Here is an 18,358-nt window from a genome sequence, read left to right on the forward strand (position 1 = left end):
TTTCTTCTTTTTTGCCAGAAGTTTCTCCCCATATTCCCAATGGGAATCATCCCTTAGCACTTCAGTTCATGCATTCATTTGACGAATATTTGAGTACCTACCTGCTCTAGATCCTAGATACAGAAATGAAAGGGATGTGGTGCCTGCTCTGAGATCATAATGTAGTGGGAGAGAGCTATGTAAAAATGAGTAGATGCACTGTGACAGCCTTGGGTAGAACATCTGAGCATATAACCTTAAAAATGAGTCAGTGTTCATGAGATGGACAAAGGGGGAAGGGTTTCTATAACCAGCACCCAAGTCAAGATATAGAAGATATACCTATAAATCAACTATACTTCAATTTAAAAAAAAGAAGATGTACCTATATATATTTAGGAGAGTAGCCTAGGCTAGAAATATATTTTGGGGAAGTGTCATGGTTCTAGCCATGATAAAGACACAGTTTCTCACTTTTCAACCACAAATTTGATTTCTACCACCATATCTTAGTTTTGCCTGTTCTAGAACTTCTTATAATTGGAATCATACATACATAGTCTTTTGTGTCTGCCTTCTATGACTCAGCATAATGCTTTTGAGATTCATCCATGTTGTTGCTTATATTGGTAGTTCAGTCCTTTTTATTGCTGAGTAGCAATAGCAATATATTGTGTGTATCAGTATATCACAGTTTATCAATTTACCTGTTGATGGACAATAGAATTCCCATTTGGGGAATTATTAACATTCTTATACACAACTTTTTGTGGACATGTTTTTCTCTTGAGTAAATATCTAAGGGTGAATTGCTGAATCATAGGTTAGCTGTATGATAAACTTTACAAGAAACTGTCATAGTGTTTTCAAAGTGGCTATACCATTTTGCATTCCCACTAACAATTTATATGAGAGTTCCAATTGCTTCACATCCTTACCAACACCTAATATTGTCAGTCTTTTTACTTTCAGCCACTCTAGTGGGTATGGAGTGGTATCTTGCTTTGGCTTGAATTTCTCTGATGATTAATGATGTTTTTCACATGCTTACTGACCATTTGCATATCTTATGTTAAATATCCAGTTGAGTCTTTTGCCCATTTTTTATTGTATGTTTTTGCTTTTTATTGTTCAATTGTAGGAGTTTTTAAATATTCTGAATAAAAATCCTTTGTCAGATATATGTATTTTAAACATTGTTTCCCAGTTTGTGGCTTGGTTTTTTATTTTCTTAATGACCTCTTTTGAAAAGCAAAAGTTTTTAATGATGAAATCCAGTTTACCATTTTTTAAAATTTACCATTAGTGCTTTTATGTTTATCCACAAAATCTTTGCCATCCTCAGATTACAAGTATATTCTGTTTTCTTCTAGAAATGGTATACTTCAGGCTTTTAGAATTAGGTCTGCAATCTATCTCTAGAAAATTTTGGTGTATGGTGTAAGTTAAGAGACGAAGCTCATTATTATGAAAATTTTCAAGCTTACAAAAATGTAGAAAGAATAGAATTATGAACCTCTTATACCTATTAGCTTCAACAGTTACCAGCTCATGGTCAATCTTGTTTTGTATATTCTCAAATATATGAGATATTTATAGATAGATAGATAATCTCCCCTGAACTATTTTGAGAAGACATTGTAGAAATTATGGCCTGTTGTTGTTGTTGTTCTAATCCAGAATTCAATCCAGGATCGCACACTGTAATTCATTTGTCCTATTTCCTTAATCTCCTTTAATCTAGAATGGTTCTTTAGCCTTTTCTGTTTTTTATGACAGTGATATAAGAGGATTAAGAGGATGTTTCTTAATTTTAATTTGCTGATTATCTCTTCATGGTTAGCTTCATCTAATGCATTTTTGGCAAGAATATTATATCAGTGATACTGTATACTTCTCAGTGCTTTCCATCAGGAGGCACATGGTGTCAGGGTATCCCACTATATGCTGATGCTAAGTTTGATCACTTGGTTAAGGTGGTATCTGCCAGAGTACTCCACCATAAAGACACTTTTACCCACTTTTTTTGGTTGTGTCTTCGTTGCTACACACGAGCTTTCTCTAGTTGCAGCGGGCGGGGGCTACTCTTCATTGCGGTGGCTTCTCTTGTTGCGGAGCACAGGCTCTAGGTGTGCAGGCTTTGGTAGTTGTGGTGCGCAGGCTGTAGAGTGCAGGCTTGGTAGTTGTGGTGCACGGGCTTAGTTGCTCTGCGACATGTGGGATCTTCCTGGACCAGGGCTTGAACCCGTGTCCCCTGCATTGGCAGGTGGATTCTTAACCACTGCACCACCAGGGAAGCCCCTACCCACCTTTTTAATGATTAATCTGTTAGAAGATAAGTATCCTGAGAGGGCAGACAGCAGAAGCAAGAAGAACTGCAATCCTGCAGGCTGTGTAATGAAAACCACATTCACAGAAAGATAGACAAAATGAAAAGGCAGAGGACAATGTACCAGATAAAGGAACAAGATAAAACCCCAGAAAAACAACTAAATGAAGTGGAGATAGGCAGCCTTCCAGAAAAAGAATTCAGAATAATGATAGTGAAGATGATCCAGGACCTCGGAAAAAGAATGGAGGCAAAGATCGAGAAGATGCAAGAAATGTTTAACAAAGACCTAGAAAAATTAAAGAACAAACAAACGGAGATGAACAATACAATAACTGAAATGAAAACTACACTAGAAGGAATCAATAGCAGAATAACTGAGGCAGAAGAACGGATAAGCGACCTGGAAGACAGAATGGTGGAGTTCACTGCCGCAGAATAGAATAAAGAAAAAAGAATGAAAGGAAATGAAGACAGCCTAAGGGATCTCTGGGACAACATTAAAGACACCCACATTCGCATTATAGGGGTCCCAGAAGGAGAAGAGAGAGAGAAAGGACCCGAGAAAATATTTGAAGAGATTAGTCGGAAACTTCCCTAACATGGGAAAGGAAATAGCCAGCCAAGTCCAGGAAGTGCAGAGAGCCCCAGGCAGGATAAACCCAAGGAGAAACACGCCGAGACACATAGTAGTCAAATTGACAAAAATTAAAGACAAAGAAAAATTATTAAAAACAACAAGGGAAAAACGACAGATAACATACAAGGGAACTCCCATAAGGTTAACAGCTGATTTCTCAGCAGAAACTCTACAAGCCAGAAGGAAGTGGCACGATATATTTAAAGTGATGAAAGGGAAGAACCTACAACCAAGATTACTCTACCCAGCAAGGATCTCATTCAGATTCGATGGAGAAATCAAAAGCTTTACAGACAAGCAAAAGCTAAGAGAATTCAGCACCACCAAACCAGCTCTACAACAAATGCTAAAGGAACTTCTCCAAGTGGGAAACACAAGAGAAGAAAAGGACCTACAAAAACAAATTAAGAAAATGCTAATAGGAACATACATATCGATAATTACCTTAAATGTGAATGGATTTAATGCTCCAACCAAAAGTCACAGGCTCGTTGAATGGATACAAAAACAAGACCCATATATATGCTGTCTACAAGAGACCCACTTCAGACCTAGGGACACATACAGACTGAAAGTGAGGGGATGGAAAAAGATATTCCATGCAAATGGAAATCAAAAGAAAGCTCGAGTAGCAGTACTCATATCAGATAAAATAGACTTTAAAATAAAGAGTGTTACAAGAGACAAGGAAGGACACTACATAATGATCAAGGGTTCAATCCAAGAAGAAGATATAACAATTACAAATATATATGCACCCAACATAGGAGCACCTCAGTACATAAGGCAGATGCTAACAGCTATAAAAGAAGAAATCAACAGTAACACAATAATAGTGGGGGACTTTAACACCTCACTTACACCAATGGACAGATCATCCAGACAGAAAATTAATAAGGAAACACAAGCTTTAATTGACACATTAGACCAGATAGATTTAATTGATATTTATAGGACATTCCATCCAAAAACAGCAGATTACACTTTCTTCTCAAATGCACACGGAACATTCTCCAGGATAGATCATATCTTGGGTCACAGATCAAGCCTTGGTAAATTTAAGAAAGTTGAAATCATATCAAGCATCTTTTCTGACCACAACGCTATGAGATTAGAAATAAATTACAGGGAAATAACCCACAAAAAACACAAACACATGGAGGCTAAACAATACGTTACTAAATAACCAAGACATCACTGAAGAAATCAAAGAGGCAATCAAAAAATACATAGAGACAAATGACAACGAAAACACGACGACCCAAAACCTGTGGGATGCAGCAAAAGCAGTTCTAAGAGGAAAGTTTATAGCAATACAATCCTACCTCAAGAAACAAGAGAAATCTCAAATAAACTATCTAACCATACACCTAAAAGAACTAGAGGAAGAAAAACAAACAAAACCCGAAGTTAGTAGAAGGAAAGAAATCATAAAGACCAGAGCAGAAATAAATGAAATAGAAACAAAGAAATCAGTAGCAAAGATCAATAAAACTAAAAGCTGGTTCTTTGAGAGTATAAACAAAATTGATAAACCTTTAGCCAGACCCATCCAAAAAAAGAGGGAGAGGACTCAAATCAATAAAATTAGAAATGAAAAAAAAAAGAAGATAATGTATCCTGTTCCCCAACAAATTTTTAATCAATAGTTTTCGTAACCACTGATGATTCTTGCCTGAATTAATTATTATTATGGTAGTCAAAAAATGGTGATTTCCTAACTTTATTATATCTTCTATAGTTATTAACATTCTACATAAGAGAACTTTCTCTTTTTCCCCATTATTAATTATTTAATTTAGGTATTTTGGGTAATCTTTATGGACTCATGATTTTCTTTTTTAATTCAATGTGTTATACTCCATTTCTGTCATTATTCATTTTAGTATTCAACTTGTCTAGATTTGGCTGGTGTGATCCGTTTTAAACTGGCTTTGGTGTCCTTTTGACATGCCATCATTAGTTCTAGGTTTTCTAAATTTTGTGTTATTTTTGTGTTTATGTTTAGTACTTTTTACTTTCCAGTCCAACAAAATGTTTCAGACTTACCTTTTACTTTACCTGCTCATGAAATCAGCCATTTCTCAAGAAAAAACACAAAAACCTAGCTCTTTTTTGTAGGAAATGGCATTTAGAAAACAAAATCTGAGCACCAGGTGTGCTTTTTGCTTCTGGGATATCATTACATCTAGGCTCCTTTAATGGGCAGAGAAAGAAAAATAAATTTGTTTAGAAAAATCATAAATTTATATCAGATGCTTCTGATTACTGTTTACCATCATAAGATTTTTCCTCTCCTTACCTCATTCCATGATTGTACCTTACCCTTCTTTCACAAGGACAACCTTGTTTCACAACATCAGTGTGTTTTACTCACTTGCTCATTACTCACACACCAAATAGTTTCAGAATTCAACTGACAATAAGCCTCCTAAGTGAAGTTCAAAATTTCTTTACAATTCTATCTTTAGAATATATTCTGAGGGTAAGTAGTCAGAGTACTATGTTTCTCCCATATTTTTTTTGAAGCAAATTCAATGCATTAACTTATTTCAACTGTAACTACCTAAATATGGCATGACCACAATGCCATTTATCACACGTAAAAATTAATAATTATTGGATTAATATTCCATCTATTTCAGGTCTTAAATTGACTCATAAATATCATAAATGCTTTTTTGTTTCTTTATTATACAATTTCTTTGCTTGAACCGGAAGTGAAATCTATTGCAGTTGGTTGATCCCTCTTAGTTCTCTTCTGATTTATATGTTTTCCCCCATTTTTTTGTTTGTTCTGTTTCCATTTTTATATTTAAGAAACCAGGTCATTTGTCTTACAGAGTTTGCTCCAGATTTTCTTTGTAGTATAATTTAGCAGGTTTCTCTGTCCTCTTTATTTCTGTAAACTGGTAGTTGGATCTAGAGGTTTGGTTAGATTCAGACTCATTGGCAAAGGAGGGTTTTCTTTCCTTTTCTTTTGAGAGTAGAGGTTTACAGAACTACTTTGTGGTAATATTTTGTTTTCCCATCAGGAAGCACATTCATCTGATTGTCTTTTTGTGTGTGTGATGTTACCAGCCATTGATGCTCAATGCCTAGATGCATTAATTCATTAGCCCTGCAAACAGAACCCTGAGACACTGTTACAGACACATTTACAGACACACTGTTGTAGACACACATCCATTCAGACACGTTTCTAGAACAGACATATCTCAGGCCAACTCCTGTCTTTCCTTTAACAACCTCTTTGCTTCATTGTTACCTGTTTTTGGACCTCTCTTGTTTTAAACTTCTCTTTTCTTCTGTATGAAAACATGATGTGTATAATACAAAGTGGTGGCCCAAACTTATAGTAACAACCTTCCAAAGGGAACACAATTATTTTAGAGGAGGAGAGACAAGAATGAAGAGGGAAAAAAACATGAGAGATAAAAGAGGGCACAGAAAAAGGTGTATATGAGCTCAGTACACATTTAAATCAAATTCTGCCTAGAGAACATTCATATCATGAATGTGACTTTTTAGAACTATGAAACATTTGAAGCTTGAAAAATTAGAACACGAAGAAGAAAAACTTTAAAATGCCCCTCGTTTTAAAGTTTTCTGAACGAAAAGGATAAAAACACATCAAGATTCACTCATGTGTCTTTAAAAACATGGGATTTGAGTGGGAGAAGGAGCAATTTGAGTTTTTTGTTTTGTTTCTTTTCTTCATGAAGCGTGTATTTTACCTTAAACCAGTTCACCAATGCCATTACATTGTGGGGTCAGGCTGCACAGTTTCGTGCCATTTGACCTAACAACTTGGAGACTTCTGAGTGACAGTAATAATACGCTGACTCCTGTAATGAGTGTTCTAATGTCTGTCACAACATGAAGGGTATTCACTTAACAGAGACACACAGAATCAGATAAACAAGGCATGTGTATCTGACTGACTGCAAGGGTTGGAGAGGGAGGTTTCCTCTCATTCAATTAAAGATAAAAAATATTTACACCAAGTAAAATTTAAAACATGCTGTGATTGTTTGCTTTCATCCCATAGTGTGGAGGTTAGGGAGAGGGTTCTTTTTGTTTTTTAAGACCTTATTGAGATATAATTCACATAGTATACAATTCACAGACTTAAAGTGTCCAATTCAGTGTTGTTTAGTATAGTCATAGGGTTATGCAGCCATCACCACAATCTAATTTTAGAACATTTTCATCTCTCCTAAAGCTAACACTATACCCATTAGCTGTCACTTCCCATTCTCTGTACCCCCTACCCTCACTCAGCCCCAACCAACCACTAATCTACTTTGTCTGTAGATTTGCCCCTCATGGGCACTTACCTTTTAAAAGCCGTTCATAACCTGTCCCACTGAAATTTTTTTACTTTATTTTTGTACATTATTTAAAAACAAGTACAATAGAATAGAACCCTCAAAACATGAAAGGGTCTCAAAAAATTGTAGCAGGATATCCCACAAAAATATTGTTGAAGCCAATAGCATCTGATGGCTTAAATAAATAATTGCCAAGCCGTGAAGCTGTGGGAAAGAAGACAGATTACAGTATTACTTAAGAAAGTCAGATGCTAATGATTTTAAATATAAACTTGAAACAGGCTTGAGTTACGGAAACTTTTCTTGCTCTAAGACCAGCAATATTTGCAACCAGGAGTATTTGCAAATTCAGATTCTAACTTCACTGCTCACCAACTGTGTGACTCTGGGCAAGTAACAGAAGATTTGTAAACTTTAGTTTCCTCATCTGTAATATGAGAATAATGATGGTACCAACCTCATGAAGTTACTGTGGAGATTCGCATATGCAGAGCCTTTAGAACCAAGCCTGGCACATAATAAGTCTCAGCAAATGTTACTTGTTGTCTTTTTACCATTTCTGTTCATAAGAACTCAATAATCCAGGTCAAATTCCACAATGGAATTCTTAGATATGCCAACTTTCCACTTGCCACGTGTGATTGGTATTTTCAAAATCTCTGCTCAAAGAAGTTTTCTGCCATGAAGACAATGGATTGGAATTTAAGATACTGTAATGTAGAGGAAAATAGCACTGATCAAGTATGATTAATAGAGCTGTAGGTTAGCCTTCAGTTGCTTTAGAACGATGTGTTCCATGAATAGTAAAAGTGCTGATTTATTATTCTCACCTAACACTCGTGTAACAGATTTTTTCTTTTCTAAATTAAAAGAAAAAACTAACAGCAGTGAAAACAAAAGCTTATATAATGGTATTATACATGTTTAACAAAATAAAGAATAGATTAGAGCACCATAAACCACATATAACCTCTTCTAGTTGAAATGTTTAACTAAGACCTTAAATGTGTGACTTTTAAATCTGTGCATGTGAAGGGAAGTTGTGATTTGGTTTTGTGTCTATAAATGTAAGGCAATGTGACCACCAATGAATGATTCCATTACCTTTTCTTTAACTCCAGTACAAAGTGGCTTTCGGTAATAGAGTGATATGTTAGATAATTTTATTTTTGAGGAATTATTATGCATTTTCTGTTCTTTTAAAAAGTGTGGTGCTAAATATTATGATGTCCCAATCAGATGACTCATGATACACAACATTTTCATACTCGGGAAATGTTAACACATTATAGTCCTTGCTTTGAAAAGATAAAAGAATGAATCACAAACAACACATTTTCATTTTCCTTTGACCCCAAGAGACAATTTAAACAATGTGGTTTGCATGCGGCCCCATATGGCCCTCAAAAGGCCTCCACATTGTGCATTCATGTCTACATTTTAACCCCAGGCTTTATTCCTCCTGGCATTGTTTTGTATTTGCATGAAAATATGTAAGTTTTTATTTTTTGCATGACAAGCCATCCGTAATGTTGAAGTTAAATGTCTAACATATCTTGCAATATCACGTGTCATTAATTCTTACATGATATTTTTTTTCTTTTATTTTCAGTTACTGAAGTTAAATATGCTTGAAATGTAAAAGTGGCATGAAACTGGAGTGATGCAAGAATATTTAATGTTCCTTTAAGGACTTACCATTTTTTAACTGGGAAAATTTGTGGGGTAGTTCCCAGCCTTGTCTTCGGACACCAATCCCTCAATTACAAATTATGATAAAACTATATTGAACACAAGTGCTGTCAGCAGAGTAATAAATTCTGAAGTGATACTTCTTTTTTTCCCTGAGAATGTGTTTCTAGTTCTTGAATATGAAATACAAAATATGTCCCCTAATTTCAGGATTTATTAAATATTTGATTTAGTTTTCTTAAAGCCTTCTTAATGGTACATAAAATTAAGCTCAACTGACTTTGGTGAAATTTCCTAACTAAAAAAGTAATGAATTACTGAATGACAGCACCAACATTTTAATACTTTAATATTTCCTAAATGAACATGACTACCAAAATGGATATTAGATATAGGAGTGCATGAGCATACAAAGAAAATAAGTTATTTATACCGTTTTGTCAAGCATCAAATTCATAAGAGCACATAACTGATTCCCGCCAATGGGCCAAAATATCCAAACAAGTGCTGTTTTTTCCAAGTAGTCACCTTGCTAGCTCTGCATTTATTCCTATCAGCTGTCATTGCTAAAACCGTTTTAGAATACCCCTTGTCAAATTACCTTCAGTCTTTGGCACACTAATACCTGTGTGGTAACAAATCTTGTTTCTTGGAGAGAGACCCTCAGAGCCAAGTCAGTCAAATAAGCTGGCAAAACATGTTTTTAAAATGATACGTCAATATGAAATTACCAAGACTTGCATGGCTTATAGCCTATAAATGATTAAGAACGCGTTTCCCAAAGAAGAACCCCAGATAGCATTTACATAACAGCAACAGTGGGAATAAATGAAATTTTCTTAAGAAGTCTTTTAGGCAAGCATCTGATATTCACTTGAATGAATAAGTGCTGATACATGTATTCTGTTACATCTATCTGTATTATTTTAAATTCCACCTCATTTAAGGTAATGGAGTGGTTTACATTTTTAAGGACAGCGCTTCTTCCATTTTTTCTTGTCATATCAGAATATAGATAAGTGGCCATTATATCTCCCTTGCTTGAGTGAATATCAAGTTAATACCTCTTTAGCAGCAATTTTAATAGATTTTGGTTTATGGTGTCTTGACTGTCACCAGCTAGCTCTGTGATACTGGCAGGGGACTCAGCCTCTCTGTGCCTCTGGCCCCCTGTCTACAAGTGAGGGCTTGGAGCTCAATGATCTTTAAAATCTCTTTTGAATGAAAATATAATACTGTAATTATCATATATCTGTGTGGGAACGAAATCATCATATATCATAAATCCACACACATCTCTGAGGTTTTGATTAAATTCAAGCTGAAGTAACTCAAATTCCAGTTATTTAAAAAGACATGTAGACACTGATGTGTCTAGCGTCTCTAGTAAAGTCTTTTCTACCTGATGATAATGATTATAAAGATGACATTTTGTATAGCACTTTATGTTTATACTGCCTTACATGAGTCTCACAACCTAAGAGCTGCTGTCATGATCCTCAATATGCAGATGAAGTAGATACTGAGGTTCAAAGAGATTCAGTTACCTGTCTAAGGTGATGAATTAGCAAGTTACAGAGCCGGACAGAGGGTCTTCTACTTCCAATTTAATATTCATTTCCCCCATCGTCATTTACCTGCCTTTTAATTAGGAGACAGTTTTCCCAAGGTGTCATTTTTCAGAATTTACACTCCTGGAAACTAAAATCTGCCTTTAGGGACCCTCCCGCACCCCTTTAGACTATCCACTTGCGTCACTACAGCTGTCTCTGCTTTTACAAACTAGTTGTTTTGTCAGCATGAGTGTGACAACAATTAGACGTCCCCTGTTTTTGCCCCATGCCTTTTCTCCTTCACAGTCATTCAATGACAAGCGTAAAAAGAGCTTCATCTTTTCACGAAAATTCCCATTCTACAAGAACAAGGAGCAGAGTGAGCAGGAAACCAGTGATCCTGAACGTAAGTAGATTCTCGAAGAGAATGTCACCTGCAACACAAGAGAAAAAAATCCTTCACGGGCAACACGCATGACGTAGGCTCCCCCACGCCACACGCCTAGGCAAACACACACGGCAGGCAGGCAGGTCAGGGCTTTACTACTGTGACCAGTGTTTGGCTGCGGTCTGGATCCTTCCCTGGATGGAGCTCTTCTTTGCAGAACGCATTGGAGAGGGACCTGAGGAAGCAGGCACTTTGCTTCCAAACAGCATTTATCTGTGACCAGGACTGGGTCTGGTTCGCGTTTTCTATCACGCAACTCTCCAAGGGCTCGAGACAAATTCTTTTCTGGACAGAAATATTAGATGCCATTGCCACGTGTATTGTTTTGGAATGCTAGCATAACTGGGAGTGATTAAATTCCCTTTATTGATTACCAGCATTTGTTCACTCTTTCCCTCCCAGCAAATAGTAAACACTTCCTTACTGAGCAGTGAGCTTGTATTGGGTGGATGCTCAGACTGAGAATTGGCCATGAAACTCGGAGGGGATCATCGCTCTCAGTGGTACGTTGCTGTGGCAATACTGACAGTGGGCAAAAATGACATCTGCTGACTCTTTCTCTTTTTCATAATAATCTTCGGCTTAAACCCTTCGAGTTGCTTTACAAATCCTTGAGTCTCAGTCCAGGGAGTTTGGGGTGAAAGTTGTTTCAGAAGAAGAGAGCATGGGATCCAGATTGCTCAGGCAACACGGTCTGTCATGGTAGTATCCATTTCAACTCCACTGACTTCTTCCTTCCTCTTCCGTGGCTGTTCTCCCTCTCTCATTGCTCTCTCTGGGGACTTCCATGCAGGACATCCCCGGATTAGGTGACGACGGTTATGGAACAAAGACTCTGAGTAAGTTCCCAGGAATGGTCACTGTAACTTTTCTTTTCTTTTTCTTTCCTTTTGAGTTTCGCTTTTGTTCCTTTTCTCGAGGGCCTTTCACTCCTAGCATGCACAAGATACGAGTTTTATTTGTTACCTAGCTGCGAATGCTCCTACAAAAGCAATTTTCAGCCGTTTTGTTCTGCATGTCAGCATTTAAAAGCAAAGTGTCTCAGGCACTGTAACTTCCGTTGCAGTTCACACCTTCCCTTTCTGACCGTGTGATGTGACCAGCATGGTCCTGATGCCGCCGTGGCATCCCTTGCTCTGCCGCCTGATACCTCCCAGGGAGCAAGAAGCCATGTTGAAAGAAAGGGCGAGTTAAATGCTCTAGACCAGGAAAGCAGAAATGTATTTTATATTCTTTCTTCTGGCTTTTCCCCCAGACATACTTAATGACCTTGCCAAATTCCATAATTGGGTTGTACTTTGCTATTAGTAAAGGAGCTGTTTTATAGTCAAAAGGAACATGCATTCTCAAAAAGTAAATATTAAGCTATTTGATCTTCCATGAATAATTCTTTGCTATTAACTTTGACTGATTTTTTTTTCTGACTTGCGGTGATCCTGCTTGAAATGTTTGTATGATAAAGTTTTAGATATGTATTAATATGTTTTTCTATCAGTGATTTATTAGCTGCATTGCATAACCAGATCTTCATTTTATGGTTTAGAGTGGAAAGAAAAATACATTAAACTTTAAAATTTTCTAGTTATTAATGCCTTTATTCTGTCTCATTGCACTAACAAAAAATAATAATTCTGTGTATTAATACACTATACTATGATTTTTCTTTCTTTAATACTAACTCCATTGTGTAGGCATCAATGAACTAAGAACAGTTTTGTGTCTTTTGCAGCTGTATCACATGTTCATTTTTGTTTGTTTTCTTTTGTTTTAATTTAACAGCTGTGGGCAATATTTTTAGAAGTTGTTCATTTCATTTCCATAAAACAAAATAACATTGAGCTGGACTTTGTTTTCAAGAGCTGGTTATATAACACTGCGTAATGATACCCTTCATCCTTCAAATTGTTAATTTGGACTCTTTTTTTTTTTTAGATATGTATATTTAGAAAACAAAATCTGATCAAGAGTAACTACTGATCTCCTTAAAGATGAAAACTTTATCTTTGAATCTCTGTATGGATTATGTCATGAAATTTTTCTTGAATTGGTGGCTGAAATTCAAATGTTGATTTCAACAGTATCTGGATAGCATCAAGTACCACCCGAGAGAATTTCTTAAATTTTCAGTGGGGGTGGGGAGTATTTTAATATATTGTTAATATGAACATCACTAAAAAGTAGCTGCTATTGGAGAGTCAAAAATATAAGTTATGCCTTTTTATATCTAGAATGATGCCCTTTTAAATCCAAAGGTTTGTTTACTCTTTAAAAATTGAACAGATTTTACTAGGTAGTTATTTGCCAGTTAACGCTACTGGTAGCCATAATTTGGACTTTAGCTGGAACATATTTTTAATTTCTTTTTACCTACAAAATAGAAAAAGTCTGTTAAACAGTATCTTGATGTTAAGAGAGATTGGTCGTTAAATAAAACACTGCATGCTTCTAAATTTCTATAGTGTAGCTTCATTCTAAATTATTTTCAAAGTAAAAATCAAAAACAAAACAAAAATAAACCTGTCATCTTCAAGTCAAGGTACTTGTGATAATCACACACGTGAAAATATGCCATTGTTGGGTGTGTACATAGACTTTCTTTTCAGTAACAAAAAACAAATATGCACTAATTCATCCACACTTCTTTCCCTAGTGCCTCTTTGCACTTGTAACGTATGTACCTAAATTAATAATGCAGTTCTGGTCAAACACCCACACAAAGAGAAATGATTCGGGTGAATTTAACCCATGCTTTGATTTTCATTAGTTTCATGCTCTGAAATTAATCCGTCTAGGATGTGTTAACTAACACTATTGTGGGAGTCCTTTCACAGTGTTCACATGTATCACTACATCACACAGTACACTTTAAAATATATTACAATTTTATCTGTCAGTTATATCTTAATAAAGCTAAAAAATGAAAACTAATCCATCCAAGAATCTATAATAGCAAATACATTTTAAAGCACTTTTTTTAACTGTTAGAGAATAATGTTCTATATTCTTTTCCTTTTTTCTAAAGATGTACAACAATTGTCACTTTTTAGAAAGCTGAATTTATTGCTAATGAGCTTCAGAAATCAAATAGTCGCATATTCTTCATTCAATTAGCCTGATATACAAAGAAGTTAGTAAGTTGATGAATTTATCTTCTATAGCTTAATAAATAGTACAGATGAAAGGAAGTGATTATGGAAATAAAGCCCTAATTCTGGCACATAACCAATACGTCCCTGTTATGCTAGTTAAACTGTGTTTTTATGAAAAAAAAAAAGTTCAAAATATCACTGTATACTTGTGCAGTCATTCAGCATGAATTAAAAACATACTTCGTGCCAGAACCTGTGCTTAGTATCAGACCGTTTATCTTCTGCCTGTTCCATTCCTCCAGAACCTAATAGCTATCCAAGCAAGAATCTTAAAATAAAAACAAGGAAATATTGAACTGACTCATAAAACATTTTTCAGTGACTCATTTCTTCCTCCAAGATTTCCTACACACTCACTGAAGCAGGAAAGTTCTTCAACAATCTCTTTCATCTTGTGAATTAGTTTAGGAAGTATTTAAATAGAAATAAAATTCAAGGGATTCCAGGGATCAACTGGCAATTTGAAATGCAATATTCCTGCAAAATACGTAAAGGCAAAATACAGCAACAAAAAGCCTGCAAGAAAACAGTCCCTGCATACCAGAATCTCTTGAATTTATAGTCAAGAACATCCAGTTGAGAGACATTGACCTTTGTAACAAGAATCTGGAAAATCAGAGCAACATGAATGGGTCAAAGTATTTATAAAAAGAAAAGTGCTTAGATGGACATTATGCATTTTTTATAATTAAACATACTTTACTGTTTGCTAAAAAAGAAGATACAGCAATCAAGTAGTAGCTTCCTGGAAAACAGAGATAAAGTTTTCATCTTCATCTTATCTGAGTTTTCTTAATGCGTCTCCTCTGCAGCCTCTTACTTGCCTTTCGCTCACATTTCTAGTAGCCTTGCATGGTATTCCTTTAAGTTCTGGCTGCTCTCCAGCGCTTGGTATCTCTTTAATTTGCTGTGCTGTTCTTGCAGAACATGTTTCTTCTAATGCCAGCGATAGCGAAAGTAGCTACCGTAAGTTATTGCTTTGGTTTGTGATTCTTTTCTTTGCAATTGCCCCTTTGCCTGTGGTGTGCATTTCAGATTTTTGCTGTCGTTGTTTTTCAATTGCTGCCCTTTATCATCCTCATCCAAAGCAAATGGCTTGAAATGAAATCATCATCTGATGTGGAAAGATACCAAAGACACTAGGGCCGTGGGTGGACTCGTGTGATTTGTGCGAGAGGCAGCAGTCTTGCTAATAAATGACTCCAACCTCAGCTGGCTGTGGCCTGATGATGCAATTCTCCTAGAGAAGGTGGGGGTAAAGTTCGACTTGGTGGATTCTGACATTCTGTCCTCCAAAATAATTTAAACTCCCTGCAGAAAGGTTGAAAAGTTTTCATGGTTTTATTTTCCTTCTCCTTTTGCCTTTTCCTTTCTGTTCCTGGCTCCCCTTCACAAGAGAAATCCTGATAAATTACAGTGTTCCTTTTAAATGGAGCATGAACCTTATATATCTCTTCTCTCCTTGATTAATATTTTGAGGTAGATACTATGTTATATCTAACTTTAAATTTTGATGGTTGGGAAGAGATGAAAAAGTTTCATCCTCTAATGTTGAAGAAACTCACATTTTGTTTAAAAGTGAACAAATCTTGGATCAGAAAGCTTAACTGAAAAGGTAGGTAACCATTTAAAAATTATTTCTGGTGTTTGTTTGGTCACCTCAAGCCATTTGCTTAGCGATATAAAAATATTCACCAAATGCCAAGCACATCCTTTTTATCTGTTCTTGTGGTTTCTTACCACGTACAGGTTTTTGGTGACTAAAATAGGTACATGTTATTACTGGGATCCTTGCAATTTCTGTAATATTTATTTATACGCCTTAGTGAAATGGGTTACTCAAAAAGCAATTGCTGAGGATATTAGAAAATTGCAGGCCCAATACATATGACCCTCAGCTACCAAGATAGAAATTGGTTGGAGGTTTTTGTTTTGGGGTATTTTTTTCTGTTTTGTTTTGTTTTTTGTCTTTTTGCTTGTATTAATTGAAAACAAGAATAGAAGAATAGAATAGCTTTTATTTTTGTTTTTTTCCGTTACAGCATGGTAATTTACAAAACCATGCCTTTTTTTGAGGTGGAATGTCAAATAGTGTTCTTGAAGTGTGACAAATTCAATCTGGGTCTTGAGAAAGGCTTTGGATAATCAGATTGGTAGAAAAATAGAAAAAAAAAGCACAAAAGAGGAAAGATGACAGATGGAGGAGGAAGATGAAACACACCACAGAACGAAATGAAGAAAAGTTGTAATGAGATGCCTTTGATCAACCAAATAATATTAGAACCCCCTCATTTCCTTCCTCAACATGATGACAAGTCCTGCTGATGAAAGGAATTAAAGCATTCTTGTTCTTAACGTGATCTTTAACATTTGTACATTCTTCCTACTTTTATACTTTTATGATTATCCCAAGTTGGGAAAATATTTGCCTCCCCCATCTCTTCATTTGGTTTTAAAACAAAGAAACCTGGCTGGTTAAGAAGTGACCAGAGATTATCTTCCCTGCGCCTGAAGTACCCTCAATTTAGTATAAGGAAAATATAACTTATTTGTTGGGTTTCATGGAGACCCTTGGCCCTAATTTCTTTGGCGTCAGTTTTCAATTTTTAAGTGTTGTGCTTCCATCCTGTAGATACAGGTAGAGAAAGGGAAAACATCAAATCTTGTTCTTTCAATCCCTTTTAGGGAAAGTATATAGGAACTACCTTTTCCTTCAGAAAGCTTTTTTTAGAGTATTTCAGAAGCCCCTCTCTTCTCCTTCAGAGATGGGAATGTTCTTCCCAGAATCATTAAGTTATAAAAATTGCACCAAGGCTTTCAGCTGTTTGACAGGTTTTTGATTGCAATGCTCCAAGATGAAATCAATAATTCTTTTCACCCTCAAATAGTAAGTACACATAAATGTTTATTGAGTGAATAAAGGAAACACTTGCAAACAGCTTGAATTATCTATGAGAAGAGAGAAGAGTTGGAACTGGACTCTAGGATATAACTAGAGAAAATGTGGAGTCTAATAATCTATATTGGCTTGGGTCTCATCTGAGAGTACAGAAGGTTAGCCATTCAAATTGTTTTCTTTACAAATGAACAAAAGTAAGAAGAGCCTTTGTCATAGCTTAGAGGGGAAAAAAGGATATTTCTTTCTCCAGGATAGAAATATGAGGAATTACAGAGGAATATTCTTTAGTTCATTCATCATCTGCTCTATGTCATGCTCTCTCATAGGCACCTTAAGACCCAATATGAATCTCAATGAACTCTGGAACTCAGCACACGTATAGGGAGAGAGAGAGAGAAATCAATACATTAAAAAAGCACAAAGTGTGGCCATTTCTAGAATAAAAGTCTGGCCCAAGAATAGTGGGGCTTCTGAGATGATTTCAAAGAGGAAGGGGCCTTTGAGCTGAGCTTTGGAAAGATGAGGCACTTGCCAGCTCAGTAAATTGAAGAAGAAACTTTCCAGGAAGGGCAGTGGCATGACAAAAGACAGAGGCTTGGGACAGACACGGTTTCATGAAAGTGCCATTTTGGAATCAAACCAGGCTGGATTTTTCTACTGAATTCCTGGCTTTTGCTGTAATTATGACTAACTTCTACGTTTTGTGGATAGCAGTATAGACAAATACGAAAAAGACCTCTTTTCACTAATGTTCAGGTGTTATTTTTTACTCTTAGAACCATTCCATGTCCACTCAGGGATAAAATGGCTAAAAAAATAGTCAGTGGTTAGAAAGAAGAGCCCAGGCCCGTGTGTTTCACAGCTCCAGAGGGCACCATTCACACTGCATTCTGGAGTTACAGATTGTGCCAACTTTACTTGAAAGCCTCATGTATTTTCTGAGATACACACACATACACATGAATTTACACTAACCTCAATTTCTAATAAGTAGCTCAAACCTTTGCTGCACCATCTCAAGAATTATAGAATAATTATTTTTTCCAAAGTCCAAGTATATTGAGCACTAGCTAAAATGCAGTTAGTTACAATGCACATTGTCTAATTATGCAAGATGCCATCTCAAACCTTGCAAATCTCTACAAGCTGAAGACCTGCCTTCCTTAAAGCCCAGTGAAGCTCTTTATGTCATTATGGGTATGGGGGAGCTGATGATTTTCCCCCTAACCCATTGGTGCTCATCAGTTAAGTAGGATTTTCAAAACAAGGATCTTGAAGAAATGATCTGAGTGAAATTAAGATACTGAAATGAGGAGACCCCAGACTTTCCCTCTG

The 18,358-nt window shown here is 36.0% G+C and overlaps 1 protein-coding gene across 25 annotated transcripts in view; it reads left to right on the forward strand.

The window, feature by feature from the left end:
* DLG2 (discs large MAGUK scaffold protein 2) overlaps window positions 1–18,358 on the forward strand; it is a 2,066,111-nt gene that overhangs the window by 2,024,485 nt on the left and 23,268 nt on the right. For 15 of the 25 annotated variants that reach the window (XM_082410117.1, XM_082410128.1, XM_082410136.1 and 12 more), the window contains one exon: window positions 10,834–10,933. In XM_082410117.1, the coding sequence (XP_082266243.1) occupies window positions 10,834–10,933 (100 nt within the window). Of the gene's footprint in view, window positions 1–10,833; window positions 10,934–11,768; window positions 11,815–15,048; window positions 15,091–18,358 lie in introns of all 25 variants that reach the window. The other 10 variants (XM_082410118.1, XM_082410123.1, XM_082410138.1 and 7 more) reach the window with 3 other exon arrangements.

This window comes from Balaenoptera physalus (genome assembly GCF_965194825.1).
Source record: "Balaenoptera physalus genome assembly, chromosome: 10".
Lineage (NCBI taxonomy): Eukaryota > Metazoa > Chordata > Mammalia > Artiodactyla > Balaenopteridae > Balaenoptera > Balaenoptera physalus.